Source organism: Equus asinus, chromosome 28 (genome assembly GCF_041296235.1).
Source record: "Equus asinus isolate D_3611 breed Donkey chromosome 28, EquAss-T2T_v2, whole genome shotgun sequence".
Classification (NCBI taxonomy): Eukaryota; Metazoa; Chordata; class Mammalia; order Perissodactyla; family Equidae; genus Equus; species Equus asinus.
The window spans coordinates 33,993,589-34,020,344 of record NC_091817.1 but is presented as its reverse complement, the minus strand read 5'-3'; the positions used below and the strand labels follow the sequence as shown (position 1 = coordinate 34,020,344).

The window sequence follows — 26,756 nt, the reverse complement described above, 5'->3', positions numbered from 1 at the left end:
TTAGGCAAAGGCTCCTTCTTAATTAATGGGTTTATCTTAGCAACCCACCCCCATACGGCTTCTCCCCAATCCCTCCCAACGCTGGGGATCCCACACATCACAGGACTTCCTCTGGACTCCCCAAGGATCAAAGCTTCCTGCCGGCCAGGGATTGTCACCAAATCCCATGGATCAGGGGCTGAATACAAGGAGAGTTCAAAGGTAAAGTTAGTCACAGGAGCCTCTGTGGTGGGCAGGATATAGGCAATCCCACGGAGCAAACCTCTCATTAAGAGTTCAACACACCTGCTCTTCATCCCCCCACGCATCAAGGCCCAAGGACTCCAGGGAAAGGTGGAGGGGGTACAGGTGTGAGTCAGGGTGGGCCAGGGGTATCTTAAAGAAGTACCCAGATGCCTAGTCTGAAAACTCTTTGGAAAAGGGTGGGGTTCAGATGCTTTATTAAAAGAATTCAGAGTGTGAGTGCAACACACACACACACACACACACTCTCTCTCTCCTCCCCTCCCCCTCCCTCTCCAGACCCCAGTTCCCTGGAGCACACAAAGCTGATGCTTCAGGGACAAGGGCAGTCTTTCCGGTTAGATTTGGCTTAGAAAAGACCGGATGAGGCACAGCACACTGAAAAGGGAAGGTGTGAGCAAAAGGCTGCCCTGGGCACACAGGTGCACTTTCAATGGAAAAGCAGGAAAAGAGTGTGTGACTCTTTCAATGAGCTTGACTGGAACATCCCCAAAGTGACTATTGTATCTTTGAGTTAAGATCAAAAGAGGAAATAAATTTAGGAATTAAAAAGAAGAAAGATGTTTGTCATTTATTTATTTATTTGATTGTAAAAGCAATATAACCACAACCCAGAATATCTGGGAAATAGATGAAGGAAAAAAAGTCTCTAGTCAAACCACCTCTCTAACACAAGCTCCATTAGTAAAGACATTTAGTAATTAGTAGATTCATTTACATTTTTAAAAAATTATTTTAATATTTTAAAAGTCATTTTCACTTCAAGGTGATTTTACAAATGGAACTCAGGTGTATGAAATTGCTATTCTTCTGTTATTATTATGTGGGATCAAGACACAATATAAAGGGTCACAAACAAGACATTTACAGAAATAAGAACTCTGGAAAGATGTGATCCAGCAGAGGATTTTCCATCTATACTTCCGTAATATTTAAGGGGAAAATGGTTTGCTAAATATAAAAGGATAAAGTTAAATGCTAGCATACATGAATTGTATTTAGAAATTCAATCTTCTACAGAGCCAATAGATGAGGCAAAAAGATCAGAAAGAAAGACAACTAAATTTCATACACTCCTATTAACCACCAATTGTGGCTCCTTTTGTGGCTAAGAAATAAACATGTATTGGGCACAAAGACAGAAACAGAAGAATAACAAGGAAGTTAGACATTGAAATAAAAGACAGGGGCAGACAGGAGAAAGTAGGTGAACTGGAGTTAGTGCTGGAGACTGGCCTGGCAGACAAGAAGATTCTCTAGATTGGGGCGCAGAGGAGGAGGTGACCCCAGAGTCCAACCAGTTTTGTTTAAAAACATGCTGGTATAAGCATTAGGTGTAGTATGAACCTGTCAGGAAGCTATAGGCCAGTTTCTAAGAACGCTCATTTGGACCGCTGTGCCTCCATGTTGAAACCAATGTGTGATCTGGAGTCTGAGGGAATTGAGAGTGAACAGACGAGAGTGGTTATGGGGCAGAGTCAAGGATCATCAATAGAGCACGACCCACCAAACGCTTCCCAAACTGTGTGCAGGAGACTATGCTAAGCATTCTGAGTGGTGAGGGCCAGGGCCTACCCTTCAGGAGCTCACCACCATGTGGGAGAGACAGACACACACACAGAGTTGACCCTGACGGTGTGAAGGCAGGGGACTCAGGTGAAGTGAATCCTGGCACTCCCAATTATGAACTAGGGAATCAGGAGCAAACTACTTCAGCTTTCAGATCCCCGGTAATCTCATCTGTAAAATGGGGATAAAATGCCTTCTTTTAAGGTTGTTGTAAGAATTAATATCTATAAAGATCCAAGCGCAAGGATTTGCATATGGTGGGTGCTAGACAAGTGGTGGTTTGTCAGTCTCCCTGACTAACACTGTGATCTCTCCGAGGGTCAGGACTGTGTCCATCTCGTTACTCTTCTCTCACTGAGGCCTAGAACAGAGCCTGGCATGCAGCAGCTCTGGTATGCAGTAAATCTTTGACAAATGAATGAATGAATGATAATAACAGCTAATCTTTACAAAGTACCTGTTACGTGGCAGGTATGGTTCTAGGCATTTTATCTATAGTAACTTACTTAATCTTCACAACAACACAATGAGAGAGGGTATTATTATCTATTATCTATACTATCAAATTGGTTGTTATTTTCACTTCTACAAAGTGGGGAACAGAAAGTACATACATTGCCTAGCTTACAAATTTGTTGTGGGATCATAAGAAATAATGCATGTGAGAGTACTTTGCTATGGTGAGCAAAGTGATATATTTCAAAGTATCATTGCTATTATTATCCAGACATTGAGATAATTGGGTTTCCCATCAAGGGGCTAAGAAAATGAGGGGAAAGGCACAACTCTGAAAATGAAAAATAGAGAGCAGAGGCCAAAAAAAGGATGGGCAGGAAGATGAATAAATGGAGGGGCGTTAGAAGAAAAGGAAAAGGTGTAGCAGAGGGGAAATAGATTTAATGTAGTCTGAGTGCTGCATCAGGGCCAGGTACCGATCTTCGGGAACTCGGACCGTGTGACTTCACAGGGCAGACAGCACCTGGAAGGATTCTGCTGGGCAAGCAGAGAGGAGCCGGGCTCTGAGGTCTTGGAGGCGAGCAGCCTCTCTAGGATAGTGGGCAGGAAACAAATAAACTGGGGAAGCAGAATGGAGGTAGATATTCTGGACCTCATTCAGGGAGCTCTGGCCTGAAGAAGAACAAATGCTTAACTGATGAAACCCAAACCTTCACTTCGACGGGTCTATAAAAAAGAAATTAGGGCCGATTCAAACAGAAAGATGGGGCTTTTGAGACACTTCAGTGAAAGCGTTCGGAGGGTCAGCAAAGACAGGATTACTAATGTCTGAGAGATTTCCATCCACGCCTGACAGACAGAGAATCTCAGACACGCCAAAGTTCAGGGTAGCATTATTATTAACCGGAGGTTACTGGGCTTTTCAAAACCCTTTTATTTCCAAAGTATTTTTCTCTGCTAGACCTAGAGATAAATGGCATTTTTGACCCTTTCTGGATTGTGTCTGGCTGTTAAATGGGGAGAGTATCTCAAGTGCAAATTGGAGATGGGTGGGGGGGAGGGGGGTACCATGTGTGATTTTCACTGAAGAATAAAGGGGAAAAATTAACTGATCAAGTGCCAAAAATGCTATAGGGATGAGGACACGTTGGGCAATTTGGGAACAAAGACCAAGATGGCTGCTGCTGTTAACCGCTGGTAGGGGTGACAGCTCAGGAGTCCTAAACTAAAAGTAGGTGATCGGATTTACCGAGAATTAACTGCGTGCACTCCTAGGCTAGCTTGTGCTGAGGCATGTACCTCAGGCTTCCGGGGGCCAGGGAACAGCGCCAATAAGGCTGCATCCAGCTCGCCCAGGCAGGGACAGGAGCAGCAGCTGCCGTGGCGCCAGGAGCAGCGGTGGCAGCATCCTTCACAATGTCTTTAAATAGCAACCTGAGGAAGGCAGCAGCTTTCCTACACCCCCACAGCCACGGAAATAGAACAAAGAAGGCAGGAAAAATGGCCAGAGTGTGTGCAGAGGCAGCACACTGCAGCCTGTGGGAGAAGAGATCGGGAGCTTTGTCCTTAGAAGGTGATTACAATCCCAGCTTTCAAACGGTACTCAGTTACCACATCTGGGGGCAAGGGTTCCATCTTCCCTGGCCCTTGAAGCCCTCCACACAGACATCCTGCTGAGGTAGCACAGTCCTGCTCTCTTTCTGCACCGAATGCCCCCCACTGGGATGAGACAGCTCCTGCAAAGCTCACTCCTACCATTTATTGAGTGTTTACTACGTTTCTGTCATGTGCTAATCCTTCACACATTATCTCATTTAATCCTACAAGGGGATTTAGAGAGGTTTAGTGATTTGCTCAAGGACACAGCTAGAATTCAAACCTACATCTGTCAGGTCTAACTCTGCAAAACTTGCTTTTAAACCCCTGCAGCTATTAGGAAATCCAATATGCAGGAGGAAGCCCTGGAGAGAATTTGACCTTTCTCTCGTACCATCAAAGCTGTTATTTGGATGGGGCCTGGTTAGGGAGGAGGGGGAGCAGCAACCGGGCTACTGGCTGACTGCAAGGTTTGAGTTTCTTTTGGGGCACCGGTTTGCTTGGGGCATCCTGCATCACCCCAGGCATACTCAGGTCACCCAGCCACAGGTCCACTGAGTCAGCCATAGGAGAAGTACAGGCCACTCTCCTTAGGGCACCTGCTCAGTGGAATTCAATGTTCTGTGCAAGATGCTTCAGGAACAACAGGTTATAAAATTAGACCAAAGACCAGAGAAAACTAGAGTCACTGACACATCAGACGCCCTGGTGGGTTTGTATTATGCGCTAATATATAGATGGTGTGGATGAGATGTGAACTAGACTGGAAAAAGCACCTGCCCTCCCATAACTAAGTATGGCTCCCCAGACCAGACTCTGCCTCTGAGGAACACCGCCATTCTAGGGTAGTCATTCTCCACCCTTGCTGCACAGTACAAGCCCCTGGAGAACTTTTAATATGCCTGGGCCCCACCTCACACCTAAGAATTAGAAGCTTACGGGTTGGGGCTCAGGGCTTAAAAACATTAAAAAAAAATTTTTGTTTTATGCTCTCCAAGTAACTCTAATAAGCAGCCAGGATGCAGTAGTGTAGGATGTTAGGAAAAAACACTGGCTAGGAGACTTAGTAAGAGATCTGCCATGGTTTCAAAAGTAGAGATTACTGGATTACTGTTACGACTTTGCCTGTGAAAAATCTAAGTGCCAATAACAAGGGTGATGTGATTTGGACATAACCTATTTCGCTTCTTGGAATTTTCTTAACTCCCAACAAGCAGGTTTTTATTTTCCAAAAAGGGGATGGGGTCAAAATCATTTTTGACGCAAAATTAAGATTGCATCTTTTTTCCAAAATATTTTAAAAGTTTATTCTTTTTTTTAAAAGATTTTATTTTCCCTTTTTCTCCCAAAGCCCCCCGAGTACATAGCTGTGTATTTTTAGTTGTGGGTCCTTCTAGTTGTGGCATGTGGGATGCCACTCCAGCATGGCTTGATGAGCAGTGCCATGTCTGCGCCCAGGATCCGAACTGGCGAAATCCTGGGCCGCCGAAGTAGAGTGCATGAACTTAACCTCTCGGCCACGGGGCCAGCCCCTAAAAGTTTATTCTTAGACACGTGTAATGTGAGGTGCAGTTTTGAAGACAGACAAAGTTACAGGCCATCAACATGTGTTCTGTAAGAAAATGAAAAGATAAATGCAGCTGCCTTCCTTGCTAGGTTAGCAGTAATTATGGCAGAAACCTCTGTCTAGATGGAAGGAGTAAAGGGGAATACATGTGCTAAAATTTTGACAGCAACATATACATACACACACACGTATATATAACTGTGTGTGTATATGCGTAAAGAAGCCAAGTTTTGAAATGCAGCCATTTCTGGCTGTTCATCAATATTCATTCCGTCACTCTGCTTCACAGGACTCCTCCCAGCTCATCTGGGGACAGAATGTCTACAAGCCAACTCCAATGAAAACTTTAGGTGCCTCCAAGTAACAGAGGTAAAATTCCCTCCTAACGAGAACTTGTTTGGATAACTTCTGTTCTTAGGGAACCTGAATACTGGAAGAGTTTGGAAGTCCCAGAATTTCCAGTTTAAGATCTAAGAAGGCGATTTATTACAAAGGCAGGTACGAAAAAATTTAAGAGAAGTATTCATGCACTCTCTCAACAAACATTTATTAAGCACTTATTTTGTGCAAGGCAATGTGCTAGATTTGAGGAATATAAAAGTGAACGGAATGAGCAATGAAATTCACAGAGACAGAACGGTGAATGCTACGGGCAGAGGGAGGTGGGAATGGAGAGTTAGTTTAATGGGTCTGGAGCGTCACTTCTGCAAGATGGAAAAATTTCTGTGGCGGGATGGTGGTGATGGTAGCACAGCATTGTGAATGTACTTAATGCTACTGAACTGGACACTTAAAAATAGTTAAGAGGGGAAATTTTATGTCATGTATATTTTACCAGAATTTTTTTTCAAAGTGACTGTTGTGTTGAGGGGCTCCCAGTCCCCTGTTGACACCAGACATGAACAAATCATTACAATATCTACTCTCATCCTGAGCCGATATGTAAAGCACTGTAGAGCCTGGAGAAGTGAGGACTAATTTTACCTGAGAAATCAGGAAAGGCCTTTCACAAAGAGTATGACATTTAAGTAGAGTCCTAAAGGATGAATAAAAGCTCATCAGATGGACAGGTGGAGGGAAAAGAGGACATTTGAGGCATAAGAATAGTATGGACCAAGATATGGAGGCAAGAAATAGTATTCAGATTGGCATAAGGTTCTCAGGGCACAGGAGGGCAAGTATGGGAGAGACTGTTACAGAAGTCAGAGCAGTCCAGATTACAAAGGGCCGTGTGCGTCATGCTAAGGAGCCTGGTCTTTATCATATGGACCAGGGAAAAAATGTTAGCTGGGGAGTGGACTCCAGCAGGTGTGCATTTCAGGAAGATTTCTCTGGCTGCAGTTCCCTTACCATGCAGAGTACCCGAATACCTGTCAACCCCACAGAATTAAAGAATAGAAGAAAGTCCAGTGGTGAAGGAAGCAGAAGTTCTAGGAACCCGTTTGTTCCAGTAGACCTGTAACAGTTCACCTCCTCCTACAGTAGAAGCTCAGGCTGGTTCTAATCAGTCCCTTCAGCACAGCCGCGCTGGCAATAAGGTAGCCTGGGTTTGCCCCCAGTTCTACCTCTTACTGGCTGTTTGACTTGGGCATCTAAATGTAAACTTCCTGGACCTCAATTTTCTTATCTGTAAAGAGAGTTAATAAGCGTATTGGTCTCACAGGGTTGTTAGGAGGAGTTAATGAGATTATGAATGTGAAGAACTTAGCGCTTTGCCTGGCATACAGTAGGCCCTTAATAAATGTTAGTTATATTATTATTAAATAATAAACCTCAGAGAACATGGAATTTATTTGGAGCAAATTTACCAAGAGCAAACAAACCATGGGGTGATGAGCAATGAGCTGGAATAGACATCAATCTGTCATTTCAAGTCACCCCAAGGAGGATACATTAGTCAGAACTCTTCCCTTTCAGAGGATGAAGCAAGGATACGTGGGTTTTGCAACCCAGAGGCTGGTCTGATTATCAGGACAATCATTCTCAGGAAGGAAGAAGCGCTTCCCAATCAGGCTGCAGGGTAGGAGGAAAGTCCCAAGACTCTCACTCCCCAGGCTGGCAGCCCGAAGGTGTCTAGTCTCCAGTTTTTCTCTGCTCCCGGCTTTTTCCAGTTCTGGGTACATTATGGGAAGTTGCTGGATGGCGTAGTCCATGGTTGGCCTGTGTTTTTGGCGAGCGATAGTGGAATATGAGGTAGAGTAAAAAGGGAGCGAGCGTTGTTTCCTGTCTGCTCTCTGAAGAGTTCACAGGGGCAGGTCCTGGGAGGTCAGGACACCTAGGTCCCAGGCTAGTCCTAAACCCGCTCCCCTCACTATACGGTCATTCCCAGGGTAGACAGTAAATAAGCTGTAACGAGGTAGTCTGGCCTGTTTTCCTTTTGAATATGAGGTTTCCAGGATCTGAAGCAACCTTCTGTTAGCCACGATCTGTGGCAGAAAATGCCCAAGTGACTCAGTTTCTGAGTCGTTCAGAGGACAGTCACAGCACATGCGACTGCGAGTCTGGAGCCGCGCTGCCTGGGCTCACCTACTGCTCTGCCACTTACTAGTTGTTGGACAAGTTACTTATCTTCTCTGTCTGAGTCTCCTCATGTATAAATAGGGATTCTAATCATACCTAAATGAGATGATTATAAAGATTAAATTAATTAATTAATGTAAACCACTTAGATAATAAGTGCTATCATATAGAGTAAATGCTCAATAAAAGTATTTGTGCAGGGTTTTATTATACACTGAAATTTTCCAGAAACTCAACTACCATATAAATCGAGAGAAGATAATATTTTGATTTGTTTGGAATTTCACAGAGAGTAGCTTACCATTTGGAAAATCAGGCTACTCAACGCACTTCTGAGTTGCCAGTACAAGATAATCTGTATTAATTTGTATTTGTAGCTGTTCCATTCATGAGGATTCTGCATATAAGAGCAAGTGAATAGTTCATTACATCTTAGAGTGGGCTGAGATATTTAGATATTAAAATACATGTTATTTTATTATAAGCTACTATCCTTTTATTCCTTCTTTATATTATAGTTGGGACATTATACTGATTTTTAAAATATACATGTAGGTTAAGAAGCTATAAATTTCATTTCAAGAGACTAAAGGGGAAACTCCAAAATATTTGGTATAATAATTTGTTATTAATAAAAGCATGCTGGCTCTGATCTAGAGAAAGGAGCTGACAAGAGACATTCCCAAACCCAGTGCTTAACTTGTGCTCCCAGTCACCATTATGACATTCCCTAAGATACACTGGATAATAAGACAAACCTTGTTCCAGGTGAATGACTGGACTGAGGAAGAGGAAGAGGGGCAAGCTACTATCCTTTCATCAGCACTGGGCCAATGAAAGCTACCAGAGATGACTGAGAATGAGTGCTAAGTCTTCCTGGCACTAGCTTTGGAAAATTATAAGCACAGTCTCTTCATGAACTTTATTTCCTCATTCATAAAATAAGGCGGTTGGATTATTTCCCAAAGTATGTTCTATGGAACATTATTACTGGGCATGCTTATAATGGAAAAAGGGTTCCTTCGTGAGTGAGTTGAGGAGATTGTTAGTTTTCTCTGCTGCAGGAATTCTCAGACTCCTTAATAGGCTGACACGTACCGCATCTCCAAGAGGGGAATATATGGTGTATGCAGCATTTTCCACACTTAATTGACCATGGAGACCTTATGCAAAAGGAGTAACTCATGAGGTTAATAAGCCAAGGGAAATTTTTGTGAAATATCAATTAAATAGTCTCTAAGGCCTCTCCCACCTCTAACATTCTAAAATTCTGTGTTTAAATGGCATTACCTTCTTCTTGGCTATTTTAGATCAGAATAAGAAGGGTAAGGAAAATAAAATAGCATAAATCTGATGCAGAAGAGGAAGACACAACAAACTGTAACATATGTAGATCTATGTAAATGATTATGCAGAAGAGGCAGAAAGGGAGCAGTTTTAAATGTTAGGGCTTCCAAACTGTCACTTATGTTATCACTAGAAAAGGTTGGACATTTATAATTTAGCTATTACAGTAAGGTACTCAGTCCTAATCTATTCAGCTTTACTTCTCAGATCCATCACTAATGTCATATGGATTTGGCCAAGTTACTGTTGAGGAAATCTACAGGACTATCCCCTACTCCTAGGCACTGACCCCAGCCTCTCCTCTCACAAATGGCTATGGGGGAGGCTGAAGATAGTTTTACACAAACCAGCAACCCCACATACCCCACCTGGCCCAGCCAAGTCGGTTGATCTGGGGATGGGCATCTAATCTTAGCTGGAATGTTAAGTTTCTTCCCTGGCATTTCTGCATTTGGGGCCAGAGGGAATCTCTGAGTGTTGGATGTAAGATACAACGGCTGGGCCACCATCAGTGGCCATGTTGCTGCCACAAGGAAGAAAGCTGGACTCCATTGCAAGAGAATGAAAGTGAAATGCAGAAGCAGCAGAGACAAGAGATGGAGCATTTCAGTTCTTGATTCTAAGAATCACTGACAAACAGCTCCATCCCAGCATTTCCCACAACAACATGGTTGTTCAACCCTTCTCTGGATTAGGTAGGCTAAAAAGTTCTCTTTGCTTAAGCTAGTTCAGACTAGGTTTCTGTTGCTTAAAATCAAAAGAGCTCTGACTATAGTCACGTGTCCTCCATACTTACTTTCTCCATCGATAAAGAGGGAAGAATGGAGGCCACCTCCTGAAAGCTAGTGGATTGAATACATGCACACTCACTGCTCTCTCCTGAAACCCCGCTTAAACGACAGTAAAGGGATAAAAAATGACATTAGGTCAGTAGAACGAAAAGAACTAACAAGGCAATGGCAACAAAAGTTTAGATGCTAGAAAGCAGCTGGATGGTTTGCCCAGGTTAGTATGTTTTACATCTGCTGAGCTGGTATGATTATTCATTGTGTCCTCTTTCACTCTCAAAAGTGTCCTGGTTTGGATAATAAATTGATTCATTAAATCTAAGAAGCCCAGAAGCAAGCATAATGCACCAGAGAAACTCAAAAAAGTTCAGGAGTTGATGGGCCATACTTCTTAAAACGGAGGTGAACAGAAGCCCTGGTTAGAAGTATGTTTGAGCAGTAATTAGGTCTCCTGATGCCTCCCACTTTGTGCATCCAGGTGACTGCCCCTCTCCAACCACTAGAAGCCTAGAGTTTTACCCTCTGGAGGATCCAACCAGAGAGACTCTGGATAGGTGCACATCAGGTACAGATAAGGACAAGGCTGCCATGATGAAAATAGAAGGATTAAATGAAAGTCTACATACTAAAGGGTGAGACTGCCATCTTCCTCCTTCCACTCATCTTCTAGAACCCTGGCAGCCAGGCTTATATTCTCTAGGTAGGAGATTAAATGATTCTTCTCTGACCAGCTCCAAAGAAAAGACTTCAAAATAAGTCTTGGAGTCTCCAATAAAAGGGAGTCTCCCAGTGAAATGATCTGGACAGATCACCCTCCTGTAAAGTGCACCAGTCTGTAAGTGTTGCCCATGCACACAGAGCATCCTCAGCTTTTAAGTGCTCTGTTCTTAAATCTTGCAATACGCTTAGAAAGTAACCAGCCAACGTGAGAGCAAGTGGATGAAAGGTTGTAGGAGACATTCTCTCAGAAGATGAAGCTGTTAGAGTACTTGATGTGTCTGAACCTTTTAAGAGATTTATAAACTTTTAGCAAAGATTGGGGATGAATTGGTAATAGGTTCATAGAAAAGTAACAAATGTAAACGTGAGACATTTATTAAGTTCAGAGAAAGCCAAAATTCATACAAGAAAGAAAATGTAATCGTAGTATATTACATGGCTCGGCTGTGGATAATAGTTACAGTCCTGATAATATAAATACTAAATGCTGATATAGCAAAAACTGTAATGTAACTGTATAGGGAGAATGGGGAAGGGAAATGCACATATTTGTGGGGGACATCTCAATAATAATAATAATAACCAATACATGTTGAGCTTTTAGAACCTATACATTCTAAATGCTTTACATAAATAAGCTCACTTAATTCTTACAACCACCCTATAAAGCGGTACTATTATTATCCACATTTTACAGATGAGGAAACTGAGGCACAGGGAGGTCAACTAACTTGTGTGGGGTTTTACTGCCAGTAAGTAAGTTGCAAGGCAGGGGTTCAATCCTAGTCATTCTAGCTCTCGAGTCCACGCTCTCAGTCTAAGCCACTATACTCTGCTGCTTCACTTCTCACTGAGGTCAGTTTTCTCCACCTGAGGAACATAATCACTGAGTAAGTCCCACTTTTACATATTAGATCTAGTAAGAAGTCAGTAAGTGAATTGAAAAATCAAGAAAGAGCAGTATGGGCATGCTATTTAGAAATATGGAAGTAAGCATTTAAAGAAACAGCTGATCAAGTTGAAAATAGTTGCTGATGGGGAGTGGGAATGCAGGGTAAGAAGGGGGGATGGGGCTACGGATATTTAAATTAAGCTTTGTAAAACCATTTTTTTAAAAATGAGGGTGATTTTATTGTATTTTGTTTATTTATTTATTTTTTTGAGGAAGATTAGCCCTGAGCTAACATCTGCTGCCAATCCTCCTCTTTTTTGCTGAGGAAGACTGGCCCTGAGCTACCATCTGTGCCTATCTTCCTCCACTTTACATGTGGGATGCCTACGATAGCATGGCTTGACAAGCAGTGTGTAGGTCCACACCCGGGATGCGAACTGGTGAAACCTGGGCCGCTGAAGCAGAACGTGCAAACTTAATTGCTGTGCCACCGGGCCAGCCCCAAAACTATTGTTTTTAAACTATGCGTATGAATAATGTTTTTGGAAATAAAAATTAAATTATAAAACAGATACATTAACAATAAAAAGGCAAATAGCCCAATTAAAAAATAGATAAAGATTCTGAACAGACATTTCTCCAAAGAAGATATACAAATGGCCAATAAGCTCATGAAAAGATGCTCAACATCTTTATCCATCAGGGAAATGCAAATCTAAACTACACCACTTCACACCCATAGGATGGCCATAATCCTAGTAAATGATAGACAATAACAAGTGTTAATGAGCAGTGGAGCATTTGGAACCCTAGCACATTGCTGGTGAGGATGAAAAATGCAGCTGGAAAACAGTCTGGAGTTCCTCAAAAAGTTAAACATAGAGTTACCATATGGCCCAGCAATTTCACTTCTAGATATATACCCAAGAGAACTGAAAACATATGTTTGCACAAAAACTTGTATACAAGTCCTCATAGCAACATTATTTAAAATAGCTGAAAAGTGGAAACAACTCAAATGTCCATCAACTGACAAATGGATAAATAAATGTGGTATATCCATAATATGGAATATTATTCAGCCATAAAAAGTAATAAAACCCTGATGTATGCTACAATATGGACCAACCTTGACAACATTATGCTAAGTGAAAGGAGCCAGACACACAAGGCCACAAATTATATGATTCCTTTTATATGAAATGTCTAGAAAAGGCAAATTCATAGACAGAAAGTAGATTAGTGGTTGCCAGGGGTTGGGGGGAGGGGAAATGGGGCAGCGACTGCTAATGGGCACGGGGCTTCTTTTTTGGGGTAATGTAAATGCTCTGGAATTAGACGGTGGTGATATTTGCACAACTTTATGAATAAACTAAAAACCCTGAACTGTACACTTTAAAAGGGTGCATTTTATGGATATGAGTTATAGCTCAGTTTAAGAAATTATGTGAGGAAAAAAATAAAAGATGAGGGGGAGTGGGGACTATTGTGCTATTGATGAACAGAGCACACTCATTTGATGTCCCTTTGGGTCAGTAGCAGTGGCCTTGCAGAAGTGTCTTCATCTTCCTGGACCTGGCCTGGCCTTTCTCCTGTTCACCAACTTTCCTCAGGTTGAGTCTGTCTCCAGCCTGATACCACTCCTCTCCTGATACCCTTCCACCTGGCTCTCTCAGACCCTGGCTCAGATCCTGGGACAAATATGCCCCTGATGATCTCTAGGGTTATCTAGCTGTAAATCTTCTTTAACACAGGGGTTTAAGCGCATGACTTCTGAGTTGCTATCCCACATACAAATGTTGTATTTGACAGATGGTAGAGATCCTCGGAAAAAAGGTATTCATTAATGACTAAATATTTGGTTTTCAATGTGTGGGAATGAACATTTGGAAAGTTGTGCTTCGGGTCTGACTGGGTCTTAGGAAGTAAAAGATAGCAAATTATGTTGGGCATGAGACAAAACAGAATAAGACATGCTTCTAAATATATACAACAGGTGTAAAAAGTCATCACAATTTTTTTGGCAACACTTTGCTACAAAGAAGCGATCAGAACTTTGCTATTTACGGAAAAAGTATATGGCTAAACAGAAACTAGAACTTGATACAAGTCCCTACTCAATTAAATAGAATATCATTTGAAATATTCTCACCCTGGGAAATTAAACTAGTGACTGATTATTGTATATTTTCACCCATTCCTGGTACAATTCTTTGCCTTAAAGATAATCTTGGGGCCGGCCCCGTGGTGCAGCGGTTAAGTTCGCACGTTCCGCTTCGGCGGCTCGGGGTTCGCCAGTTCGGATCCCGGGTGCGGACATGGCACTGCTTGGCAAGCCATGCTGTGGTAGGCGTCCCACATATAAAGTAGAGGAAGATGGGCACGGATGTTAGATCAGGGCCAGGCTTCTTCAGCGAAAAAGAGGAGGACTGGCAGTAGTTAGCTCAGGGCTAATCTTCCTCAAAAAAAAAAAAAAAGATAATCTTTATTTGATCTTTGTTTAAAAAAAAAGCAGTCTAATAAAGTTAGGGAAGCCAGGTAGAGCACAGGCTGTAGAGACACACAGCCTGGATTTAAACCAGCCCTGCCCTTACCAGCACGGTGATCTTGACCTCTGAGGAGCTTCCTTTAGTCATCTGTAAAACTAACAGGGATTAACAACACCTACCCCTCAGAGTTCCTGAGAGAATCTGTAGTAATGCACCCAGCTCAGTGGCGGCTTTACTAAAGCAGACAGCATTATTATTATTATTATGTTGTGGTACTACGTCCACTGCTTCTCAACGGTCGGGAAGAAAGGGAGAAAACAATAGCGTTGGAGGTCAAATTAAGTCCAAACACGTTAAGTCCTTTTGGTTCAACGACTACAAAGCATCTAGGTTCTTACACATTTTCCCAGTTGAGTTGTATCTCTCATGAGGAAGAACAAGGTGGCACACGCAATCATGAGGTCCTTCTACAGAGTTGGAAGGCTGGATTTCATGTCATAAATAAATAAAGTCTGTTTTCCAAAATCTGAGATGTTGATGGTGAAAGCCTGGCATGAGAAAGTGTAAGGTTCTAAAAGTCCCAGCCATGGGACTTTTGAAACATGAAACAAACTGCCTATTCTTTTAGATTGAATATTAAATTACCTTTGGTGGGTTTAAAAAAATCTTTGAAAAACAACAGCAAATCTATGAATCAGATAGTAGGAGGAGTGGCGGCGACAGTAGTAATAACAACAACAACAACAGTAACGATCAGCAGTAATCACCATCATTGCTGTCTTTTATATTTACAACCCTTTACAGTTTGCAGAGTTTTACATACGATCCCATCTAATTCTTGCCACATTTCTGTCAGGTAGGTAGGACCGCTGTGAAGAAGGTTCAGAGAGGTTAAGAGATTTGCACCAAGACCAGAACTTGCAGTCCAACAGTCCAAAAAATTATTCTATGCTCCCTCATTATTTTCTCTATTCAAGTGTCAAAATCAATTTCTTTTAAGGTGAGCATGTCAGAAACACTGCTCCTCTCGTCTTCCTGAGGCTATAGGATGCGGTACAGACACTAAAAGGAAAAAAACAAGGAAGAGAGAGTGACAGAGACAGAGACACCCCACACAGAACAAGCTCTTCTCAACAGGCAGCAGTAATGAACAGAGGGAGAAGCATAAGCACAAAAGAGAAAGGACTATGGAATCTCAGGGGCCTGTTATGGGTTGAATTGTGTCCCATTCCCAAAAAAGATATGTTGAGGTCCTAACTCCCAGTACCTCAGAACGTGACCTTATTTGGAAACAAGGTTGTTGTGATGTAACTAGTTAAGGTAAGGTCACACTGGAGTAGGGTGGGCCCCTAATCCAACATGACTGGTGTCCTTATAAGAAAGCCACGTAAAGACAGAGACACCCGGGAGAACGCATGTGACGACAAAGGCAGAGGTTGGAGTTACGCAGCTACAAAGACAATAACTGCCAAAGATTGCCACTGAGCCACCAGAAGCCAGCGAGAGGCAAATAGGAATTCCCTACAGGTTTCGGAGGGAGCATGGACCTGTTGAACACCTTGATTTCGGACTTCTAGCCTCCAGAATTATAAGACAGTAAATTTTGTTGTTTTAAGTCACCCAATTTGTGGTACTTTGTTAAGGGAGCCCTAGGAATATAGGGCCTATGAGGATTTTTCCTTCTTGGACTCAAATGGAACAACAGCAACTAGGATGTCTAAGAGTGAGAAAGAGGGAAGCTCATTTGCAATAACATGGATGGACCTTGAGGGAATTATGTTAAGTGAAATAAGCCAGCTAGAGAAGGATAATCTGTGTATGACTCCACTCATATGAGGAATTTATTTATTTTTTTATTTTATTTTATTTATTTATTTATTTTTTAAGATTTTATTATTTCCTTTTTCTCCCCAACACCCCCCGGTACATAGTTGTATATTCTTCATTGTGGATTCTTCTAGTTGTGGTATGTGGGACGCTGCCTCAGCGTGGTTTGATGAGCAGTGCCATGTCCGCGCCCAGGATTCGAACCAACGAAACACTGGGCCGCCTGCAGCGGAGTGCGCGAACTTAACCACTCGGCCACGGGGCTAGCCCCTCATATGAGGAATTTAAAATTATGGACTAAGAACAGTTTAGTGGATACCAGGGGAAAGGTGGGATGGGGGGTGGGCACAAAGGGTGAAGTGGTGTACCTACAACACGAATGACAAACATTAATGTACAACTGAAATTTCACAAGATTGTAACCTATCATTAACTCAATAAAAAAAAAAAGAGGGAAGCGTTCGAGGGGAAGAAGACAATTTATAAATTTACTGTACATATATATATATATATATTTTAAGCCTTTTTTTCCCCCTGCTTTTTCTCCCCCAATCCCCCCAGTACATAGTTGTATATTTTTAGTTGTGGGTCCTTCTAGTGTGGCATGTGGGATGCCACCTTAGGTGGCCTGATGAGCAGTGCCATGTCCACGCCCAGGATCTGAACCAGCGAAACCCTGGGCCGCTGCAGTGGAGCATGCAAACTTAACCACTTGGCCACGGGGCCGGCCCCTATATTTTTTAAGCCTTGATAAACCATTTATTTCCAGAACCACATCCATGTATATAATCACATTTCATTGCCAAACTCCCTGCAGGTATGTACACGTTCATATAGATATAATGTGTCCAAAATAAGGTGAATGAGTCTAATACACATGTACACATATTTTCATCCACTTATTCAAGACACATTTTGTAATTCTTGGAATTGACTTTAGAGCCTGCCACATCCTTTTGCGTATCTTCAATTGCGGAAAATTTTCATCCTCTGAGGTTGGCTTTTAATTTTGAAAATAGCCAAATGTCTTTGGGATCCAAGTCTTATGGATAAATGGCAGTTCCATGTTGGGACTGTTCCATGTTGTATTACCCATGTTGGGTAATACAGAAACAAAATTTAGCTTACAATATATTTTTAAATCCCTCTATGCCTCTGTCTCTCTTGACACTGTAAACAATGGCCAACAAATGCTGGATTCTTATTAAATGCCTTTTATTAATAATATCAATACTGTAAACACTCAAGCCTGGGCCAGTAGCAGATGATCAACAGAACTGCTGCCTTGGTCAACTGGCCATAGCGTTATGCTCCCAGGAAGGGAAGTTGCTCTTTAATTTCAGTCCTGGAAGGGCTCTCCCAAGCACTTTTTCAAAGTTTGCAGAGGAGTATAATTATTACCTAGATCCCAGTCATTTTTATATAAATGTTCTTTTCATTTGCTCCTCACATGGAGCCTTCCATCTGTTAAAAGGAGCAGTGTCTGTGAAACAAGTTCTGGGAAGGAAACTAGGCCTGTTTACAACACCCATAGAGCAAAAGACACACCAAATGCTGTCAAAATAACTTTCAGGATAAGACAAAACCAATGAAAGGAAGGAAAGTTTCTATTCAGTCTGTCCATTTACGTATAACTTGCCATTTGTGCTGTGTCAGAGATTAAGTGTCATATCCTCCTCAAGTCCTGGTTCCCGGTTTACAGACAGGCACAAGGTGAACCTAGGACACACGCACTAAATCGTTTGGATGGACCACACATACCTGCTGTAATTAAAAAAGACTGACATCGTATGTAAACCATTTCCGTTTTTTTTTAGCCAGCGTTTACTTTCTCTCTCACCAAGAAGTAGGAGGGTAACCTCCAACTGCACAAAAGTTAGTGAAACCACTATTCATAATGTTATTATGAAGAGGCTTCTGTCATCAGAGTCTAACACTGGACTCAAAGGGAGGAATTAAAAATCATTCCTAGGTGGAGGCCTGGGTTTGGCTCAACCTGACTCAGCCATCAATTAATAACTAATCCCAAAGTCTTCCCCCTAAAGATGCTTCCAGGTTTTGCTTATTTCTGAAGAAACGACCTGGTGTTAATTCTTCCTTACCATTTTGAATAAATAAATTCTAAAGCCTACTACTTATTTCCCACTAGACAGAGTCAAAAATAGATTATTCTTTTATCATCTAAAATTAGGGATTAGAAGGAAGAAAATCTATGCTCTGGCAATTATATTTTTACTAGTAAAAAGCAAAGAGAAAGTTTCAATACAAAATGCCGCCATACTTGTTCACTACAAACCCATGTGCAAAGTTTTCAAGTACTTTGCAGTTCTTCTAAGAAGTCACCTTTCTGTAAACTATGTAGAGGACTGCAATAGTAGTTATCTTGATAAATCTAGAACTATAGTTGACCCCAAATGACTCATTCCTTTTTTAAGATCATCAACTTTTGTTTTCTATTGTGTATACAGTTGATTCTTGTAATTCGTGGTAAAGTTGCCATGAACACTGAATTAGTGGATACTGAACTCTTGCTCCTAGGGGAAATACAAGTTTAGGTTTCTGACAGCCTCTGAGCACACTAAATCACTCATTTTTTCAATCTTTTATTTTCCTCTCTGTTCTTTACATTAGATAATCTCTCTTGCTCTATCTTCAAATTCACTTATCCTTTCTTTCCTTGTCATCTCCATTTTCCATTTAATTCCATTCAGTGATTAAAAAAGAACCTTAGATATTGTAGTTTTTAATTCTAGAATTTCCATTTGGCTAGATTTTTTTGTTTCTACTTCTTTGTCGAAATTTCCTATTTTTTTTTAATTAATTGCAGGCACGTTTTTCTTTTACTTCACTGAGGATAATTATACTAGCTGCTTTAAAATCCCTGCCTGATAATTCCAACATCAAGATTATCTTGGGGTTGGTCTCAGTTGTTTCTCTTTTCCATTTTCCTGGTTTTTCACATATCGAGTAATTTTGGATTGTATCCTGGGCATTATGAATGTTAAATTATGGAGACTCTGGATTCTGTTCTTCTCCAATGAGTGCTTTCTTTTTTCTTTTTCTTTTTTTAAAGCAGCCAATTAAATTATCTTGCTTGGTTCAGGGGTCAGCCAGAGATGTAGGTGGACAGAATTTGGGAATCCTCTCTGGTTCTTTCCTTTCCAGGATTCCTCCTCTCTCTCCTGCAGCTGTGATTTCCCCAGATTCAATCTTCTGGTTCCCCAGGCCAGAAAGACTGTGATTTCTCCACCAGAGCCCCTCATGCATTGCATGCCTCACCAAATAGACTTGTCTTTAGGCTAAGAGCCAAGAACACGGGAACTCGCTCTATACAGCACCTCTCCTCTAAGCATGGATTCCCCATGAGAATCTGCTGCTCCTGACCACTCTCTAGTGTCTTCAGGTAGCTGTTTACTATATTATGTTCAGTGTTTATAGTTGTTAGCTGAAGGAGGGCCAGTCTGGTGGGCTATTGCTCAGCCATTACTGCCTCAATTATTCATTACCATCTCTGGAATGAATTTACGAATATGGACGTTCTAAACACTTACAATAGAATAAACAAATCACCTTGCAAAGACCTAACTTGGGAAGAGTGGGATAGTTGGAACAATTTTCTCATTCTGCTGCTCAGCTCATCTTGTCTATGAGGAGGGCTATTCTTAACTCTGAGGCCAACAGAAAGTACAGGTAAACATACAACCTCTCCTGGATAGTCTTAGTAAATTTAATTTTCAGCAAGGGTAACATAGAATGGGCTGAAAGGGGGTTCCTTCTGGCTTCTCCTATGCTTTAGGCTATACTTGGGAATGAGTTAACAAACAGATATGGTCATAAGGCCAAAACAAGGTTAAGCAGAGAAAACAAGTTTTTCTATAAGAAAGTACATGCAGTATTTACCTCCACTGGGGATATTGTGTTGAGTGCACAAAATTCTGGCTACTAGTGAATGGGAAAGAGGTAAAAGTTACCTCGTTGAGTTGGGGATGGTGATGTCTTCCCTCTCTGATCCCAATCTTTCTCCTGATCTTCTAAACCTCTACCTTTTACTGGACTCTCTGTCTCCTTTTCAAGCTGGCAGAACCAGAGGGGTCCCTGGCCGGCACATCTACAAGCAACAGAGAATTCACTGAAACCTAGGATTATCCTTTGGCGCTCTATAGCTTGAGAGATAGTGATTAGAAGGCGAAAAAGCCCCACAAAACTTCATCAACAAAGTGGCATTTTCATTTCAGCTGTTCCTGGAGGCAAAACAGAGTAGTGAAGAGAAATCCTAGATTGAAAGCTTCGTGCTTATCTCCGCTTCTCATTAAAATGCCCCTGATTATAATCACACCTACCATTACAAGATTTAACACACCTGGTCTCAAGGATGCACTAAGAAGAGGAATCATACATTCATCCCATCCTAGTTCCTTTTCTTTATTCACTGAGTAAGCACAGTTTATAAATTTCAGTGAACGCAGACTAGAGATGGTTTTGAGAACAGGAGAGAGGTTTTTCATTCACATGGCTTTTTGGAAAGTGACAAGAATCTTCCATGGACACAAATTATTTTAGTACTGGTGAGACAAGCAGTCTTGCTTTCATTGGCTACACACAGATGTGAGAAATCTGGATAGACTGTCTTTCTATTTCTTCTCTCATTTTTACTAACCAGACATTTTGCTCTGCTTCACACACACACATACTCTCTCTCTGTCTCTCAGTAAGGGTATGTGCACCTACAGAGCTTGGTAGATTTATTTTAATAGTGTTATAACTCATATTTTTAAATACATTTTTATTTTGAAATAATTTTAGATTTACAGAAAAGTTACAAAGACAGTACAGAAAATTCCTGTTTATCCCTCACCCAGTTCCCTCTATTGTTAACAACCTACGTAATAATGATATATTTGTCAAGAGTTTTGTAGATCTTGACAATGGGTGAAAAACACTGACTCTTTCTTAGCTCCATTTTGTACAGCACATTCTCAAAAGAGCAGTGCGTACCCTACAGCAATTTATTTAATTATCTGAATTATCGAGTTATGATCTGTATGTCCCCTACTCCCATCAAGGTCTTAGATAATAACTAGGGGATAACTAACGAGTCCATGCTTGTATAAAAATGGTGTCAGGAACTTGATACGGAAAAGTTCTAGCATGAACAAAGCTCAGTGTCTGACAAAACAGTAACTCTTCTAATGGCTTCACTGACAGTTAAATACTGATGTGCCAGCCGCAGACGAGCATTGTGCATACCAGGAAGTGAATTATTAATGTAAACTCTCTCTATAAAGTCAACTGGGAATGAGTTTCCATTAAAATCAAGAAGAAAATTAATTTAGAGGTCACTCATCTTAGCACACAAGTGGATATACACTCTATTACTGTATTGGCCATACACTGGGGAGAAATCCAGCCAAACCCACTTGGAGAAGGAAGAAAGTTTAACTTATGCAAGAACTAAAATCTCATGGATTGAACTTCTAGCTAGAAAGGAAACATTTTACATGAAGCCCTTTAGTAATTTGATATGAAGAATTAAATAGTCAGGAAGACAAGTCACTAAAGTTCAGGTGATAGAGGCAGGCTTCGTGTGTCCCAGCTTGCTCACCTTGGACCTCTCCCTCTGTGGAGAACTCCAGGACTCGGAGTCTCAATCTATGAACTTGTGCTCTTGTTTGTCTGCAGCAGTTAGTGTGTAGTTTCCCTAATATGTTACAGAGGAAATAGAGACTCTGACTGAAGATGCAAACAATACAATTTTCCTGTTACAAGATCCCTGCTTATCGATTCATCTGCATGAGTTCATCCAGGGAACAAGTTTGAGGTCTGCCTTGGTAAAAGGAAGACTGATCAACAGACAAAAAACAAAGAGGCAGGGAAGTTGCAAGTGGTAAGAGACTGACTTACTTCAGTAGCTTTCTGACTGAGTCCCCGAAGCAGCAGCACAATCACATGGACGGCAGCTCTGCGCACTTGAACTTCAGGGTCAGTTTTAGCCACGGCAATCAGGCAAGCTGTCACCTAGGAGGGTGAGGGAAGAAGAAGTCAATAAAAATCAGGATTGCACAATTACCTAAAGCCTTTCAACTGTGTTCCACTTTCAGGAACGTTTATCAGGAACAATCTGGCTTTGAGAGGGGTGGACAGTTTCCTCATTCTCAACAAAGAGGGAGAGATCTAGTGGTAGAGATCTTGACTCAGTCTGGCTTTTCTGGAAGAGGAATTCTGGAAATCTGGTTTGGAATTCAGGAGGGAGTTTAGGGTGTGGGAAAGAATACGTATGTATAATAAAGGTAGGGTCAAATGCGAGTATTTCCTCAAAAGTGGGAAGAATTGTTACTTGCCCCACTTTGGGGACATTAAATCAAAAGAAGAAAAGATAGTTCAAAACACAGCATCTTCTAGGGACTGAGGACGATGGAGATTTAGCAAAGCAGGCTTCAGAGTTCAAGGCCCAGCATGAATACAATATGCCATCGATGAAAGTCTCAGCCCAGGGATAGAGAAATACGTAAATATCCTAACTGATCTTCTTCAGCATGTCCAGATGTCCCAGTCCTACAGATCCAGCGTACACCTCATGTGAGTCACCAGGGGCCAATTTCAGAGACTCTCTGCCTAGGCCTCTTCATTTATGGAATAGGTCTTTCAGTGCTCATTTACTTTAAAAGACAGCTCTATAACAGACAAGACTAGAAATTACTTGCAAAATGTGGTGCTAGATATACACCTAATAATTATATGTTATAAAATAAGACAGTTTTCATACTCTGACCAGTCACCCTGGCCTCACCCTACTCCTAGTAGGCACAAAAATACTCTAAAATCTCAATAAAGAGATACTGCTAAAAATAACAACATCAACAAACCTTTCTGAAGCATTCAGGCAAGATTTAAAAAGAAAAAACAAAAATTTTGAAAGTGTGACCTATGGCGGCAACAATCTGAAGGTAAGAATTAATTATTCAATTGGTCTGTCACATACTTTGCTATTTGATTTACTGGGTGAGTGTATTTCTTGGCCAACCAGGGAGGGATTTCTAACCGTGATAAGAAAATAGCCAGACTGTGTGTTTGGAAACATGTACAAATACGTACTATGTTTAAAGAATGGTTTAAAAAAAAAGAATATAGGCACAAATGAGGAAATAGACTTGTGCAGAAATTTTAACTACGCAGGTTGTATTTTTCACAGTTTTCAAACAGTTGGGCATAGTTCAAAGTGTCTAATTAATCAGTGACGGCAGAGAGACTTTTTCTTAAATCTAATTGCATCTGTGATGCACTGGCATTTACTCAAGCTGTACATCTATTAGACAAACTTGCAGCTTGAAAGTGAAGGGAAATCCCAGAAAAGCTCAACTCGTTGGGGGCTGTTTTTCAATAAGACCCAGCAAGCTGCCTCTACTTTTGACCTGGCATAACTTGTCCCAAGACCATCAGTGGCTTCCATGCCTCTGGCATTAACGATAGAAGCCATTCAGTCCTAGGAGGAATTCCTTGGGCGACCTCCAAACGGGCAACAATATAATAGCTACCTCCACTTGCAGGCTAAGTATTTACAAGGTAAGAGCTGAAATCAGAGAAACAAGTTAGAGCTAGGTCTGAGTCCTTCTTGACACATGAAAGTTTAGCTTATTGAGTCTGATAACTAAAGTATGAAAGCCAGTCCAGGGCCATGTAATGTGCAGACGCTCCCAAGCCTTTTGCCTGCTTCCCTCTAGGTTCAGTTTGAGGCCCACATTTCCACATTCGGCTGACCAAGGCTTCCTGGCCTAGAACCCTGCTAGTGTCCAGCTTTGCCACCTCTGTTCTGCCTCACTGTGCTGAGCGGGCCGTGCTTCTGTGTCAGCTCTCAGTGTAAGGCCAATTCTGACTGTTGGGCATTTATTCCACAATTGGGATAGGCAGATGCATCCTGGCTGGAAAAGGGCTTCTCCTGCAAGGCCAGTTCTTGAATCCCTGTGCCACCCTGAAGGTATGACTGAGAGAGGAGCTGGTTATCACAAGCCTTGCTGAGATCAGCTAGAATGGCCTCCTGCTTGCTACAGGCTGTTAGTGACTTAGGCACCAGACTGTACCAAGCCCATGTGCAATCAGCCATCGAGGCAAGCAAGAAGAGGCCATTGAACAGTGTTCAGGAACCTTCCTCAACACCTTGTCACAGGACCAAATCTTATGAGATGTATAATGGTTGGTTATACAAAATGTTTTTAAAGCATCAGAATTTTAATATGGTCCTTGCAAATATCATTACAGATAAGAACAGCCTTCTTCTGCCCAGGTCAAGCTCCCATAACCAACTTGGAATGTTGCCCTTCTGCAGGCCAGTGGAACAGACCCCGTGTCAAACACTAGAAGTAGGAGGATGCATGGCCACCCTCTTCTATCTGTCCAGTCTGAACAACTCCCTCCCATGGCTGGTTTCTCACCTCTAACCCCAAGGACATACTGAACATTGCCGTCCAGCCCTAAAAGACTTGGTGAAAAGACAGATAGATGATGTAAGGTCTTTACTAATTTATGAATTGGTGTAATATTTCTATTCTGTTTCTAAATCCTCCCAGAGGACAGAAACCTATTCTATGTGAGCTTCATATTGCCTGCCCTAGAGGTGAATGTTCCTAGTCTAATAAATCATACTATGGAAGACTTTTTCTTCATTGGCTGAATTATGTAAATCCTATCTACTTCTGAAAGCCATATGGAGAAAAAGACAATGATTGCTTTGGAAACACGAAAGGGCAGTTTAAGCAATTTAACACTTGATAGGAGCCAACAGAAATAAGGAAAAACAAACAGCTGGCACACACCAAGCATAATCAGAACTATAAAAATAAAGATAACACAAATGGCAAGATTACCAAAAGCCAACTTTGGAAAATTCCAGAAGAGAGGTACTAGAGTTGAGGTATGTATAAAGAAAGCATGACTTCCACTTTCCAACTGCATCGCCATCCCTTTTCCTAAAGCTTCCTTTGTTAAAATTCAGTCAGTCTCCTAACTTGCCTGAAACTAGACCATCTGTCCTTGCATTTTGTAAACTAAGAAACCTTAACAGCAGAGACAGTGTGGCCTCTAATTCACACGTGCTCAGTTTGCTCCCTTAACCTGCCATGAAAGAGAACCATGGCAGCTACTTTAGCTTCCTTGAGGTTTCCCAGGACATCCACCCAAATCCTCCTCACAGGTGTCCATGTACCCTCCAACTGTATGAACACTGTCACTTAGGAAACTGCACTGATTGTGGCAAAAGTAGTCATCAATTCAGATCATTCAATGGGATCGGAAGTGACAGCTTTGCATCAGACCTAAAAGCCCAGGTTCCTGGAATTCTGTGCTCCCCATTCAAAGTGGGTTGCTCCTGTACATGTCACCTGGGGCATATCTTATTTGCTTACTGAGGAGGGCCTTTCACTGTGGTTCACTTAAATCATATTTACTTCTCATAGAGAGCGATAAAGATGAAAGAGCCTATTAAGATTTGGTTTCAAGCAACTTAGCTCTTGATAAGAACAGGAGAAACTGGGAAAAACAATAATGCTCTCCAAATAGGTTAAATCTTGACATGAACAGAGAGGAGAAACCTGAATTCCCAGTACAGAGACTGTGGAAGGGTCGGTCCTATTCTTCATATTCCTTCTCTACCAGCAAGCACTGTCACAGCACAGTGCCCATACCTGGACCACTCAGACAGTGAGACAGCTTTCTTCAGATGTCCAAGAGCTACAGCTCTGACTCCCAGATAAGATCATGTTAGAAGAGCCTGTGGTGGCTAGTTTGTTCAATTCTATATCAAAACAGATTATGCGTCTCTTCTTGGTTCCTTCTTCATCAGAATACATGGGGGCTAAATATTTTTGAGACTACAAAAGACTTCAAAAGCTTCTATGGGACACTGAAAGAACTATCACAAAAGAAGACACAATAATCTTTTAAAATAAGTTAGATCATTTCATTCCTCTGCTTTGTCTTACAAGGCCCCACTTGGACTGCCACCACCTCTCTGACGCCAACTCCTATGAGTCCTTCCCTTACTCTCTTCACTCAAGCCACACTGGCCTTGCTGTTGGCATGTCAAGCATGCAGCTGCCTCAGGGCCTCTGTACGTGTTGCTCCCTCTCCCTAGAATGCTCTCCCCAGGTATCTGCCTGGATCAACTCTTTTTTCCTTCAGATCTTTGCTCAAATGTCACTCATCAGTGAAGCTTTTCCTGTTCATCCAAGTTCACATACAATAACAAGCTCCCTTTGTGCCCCTTACCTTACTAGACTTATCTCTTAGCACTTACTCCATCAAACACATATATGTTTACTTGGTTGCTTGTTTGTTACCTGACTCTCCTCTCTAGAATGTCAGCTCCATGAGGGCTGGCACTTTGTTGTGTTCAGAGCTGGATCCCCACCACCTAGTACATGGCTTGGTTGCAGTCCCATAACTGGCACAGAGTAAGTGCTCAATAAATATTTTTCAAATGAATGAACAAATGAGTGAAGAACTATGTAAGAGCCATACCAAATATCCCACTTTTCCCATGCAAATGGACAAGAGCAGTCTGACCCTGGGAGGACTCAGTGGCTGAAATACTAAGACTGTCAGGTGTCCAGTCATGTTCAAACCTGTAGTCCACTCAAGGCAGCTGACTTGGCACTAATGACACAGCAAGCGTGGGATGCTACTACATAAGAAGGAACATCTGAAAAGAAGAGACAAATTATGTGGGGTGGAAACACCTGGCTTTTCAAACC

At 41.8% G+C, this 26,756-nt stretch overlaps 1 protein-coding gene across 2 annotated transcripts in view; it reads right to left on the bottom strand.

The window, feature by feature from the left end:
* TANGO6 (transport and golgi organization 6 homolog) overlaps positions 1-26,756 on the bottom strand; it is a 192,368-nt gene that overhangs the window by 6,989 nt on the left and 158,623 nt on the right. For both annotated transcript variants that reach the window (XR_006521440.2, XM_014827660.3), the window contains one exon: positions 21,916-22,029. Coding sequence is in view for 1 of the 2 variants with exons in the window: in XM_014827660.3 (XP_014683146.3) it covers positions 21,916-22,029 (114 nt within the window). In the remaining variant the exon portion in view is untranslated. The remainder of the gene's footprint in view (positions 1-21,915; positions 22,030-26,756) is intronic.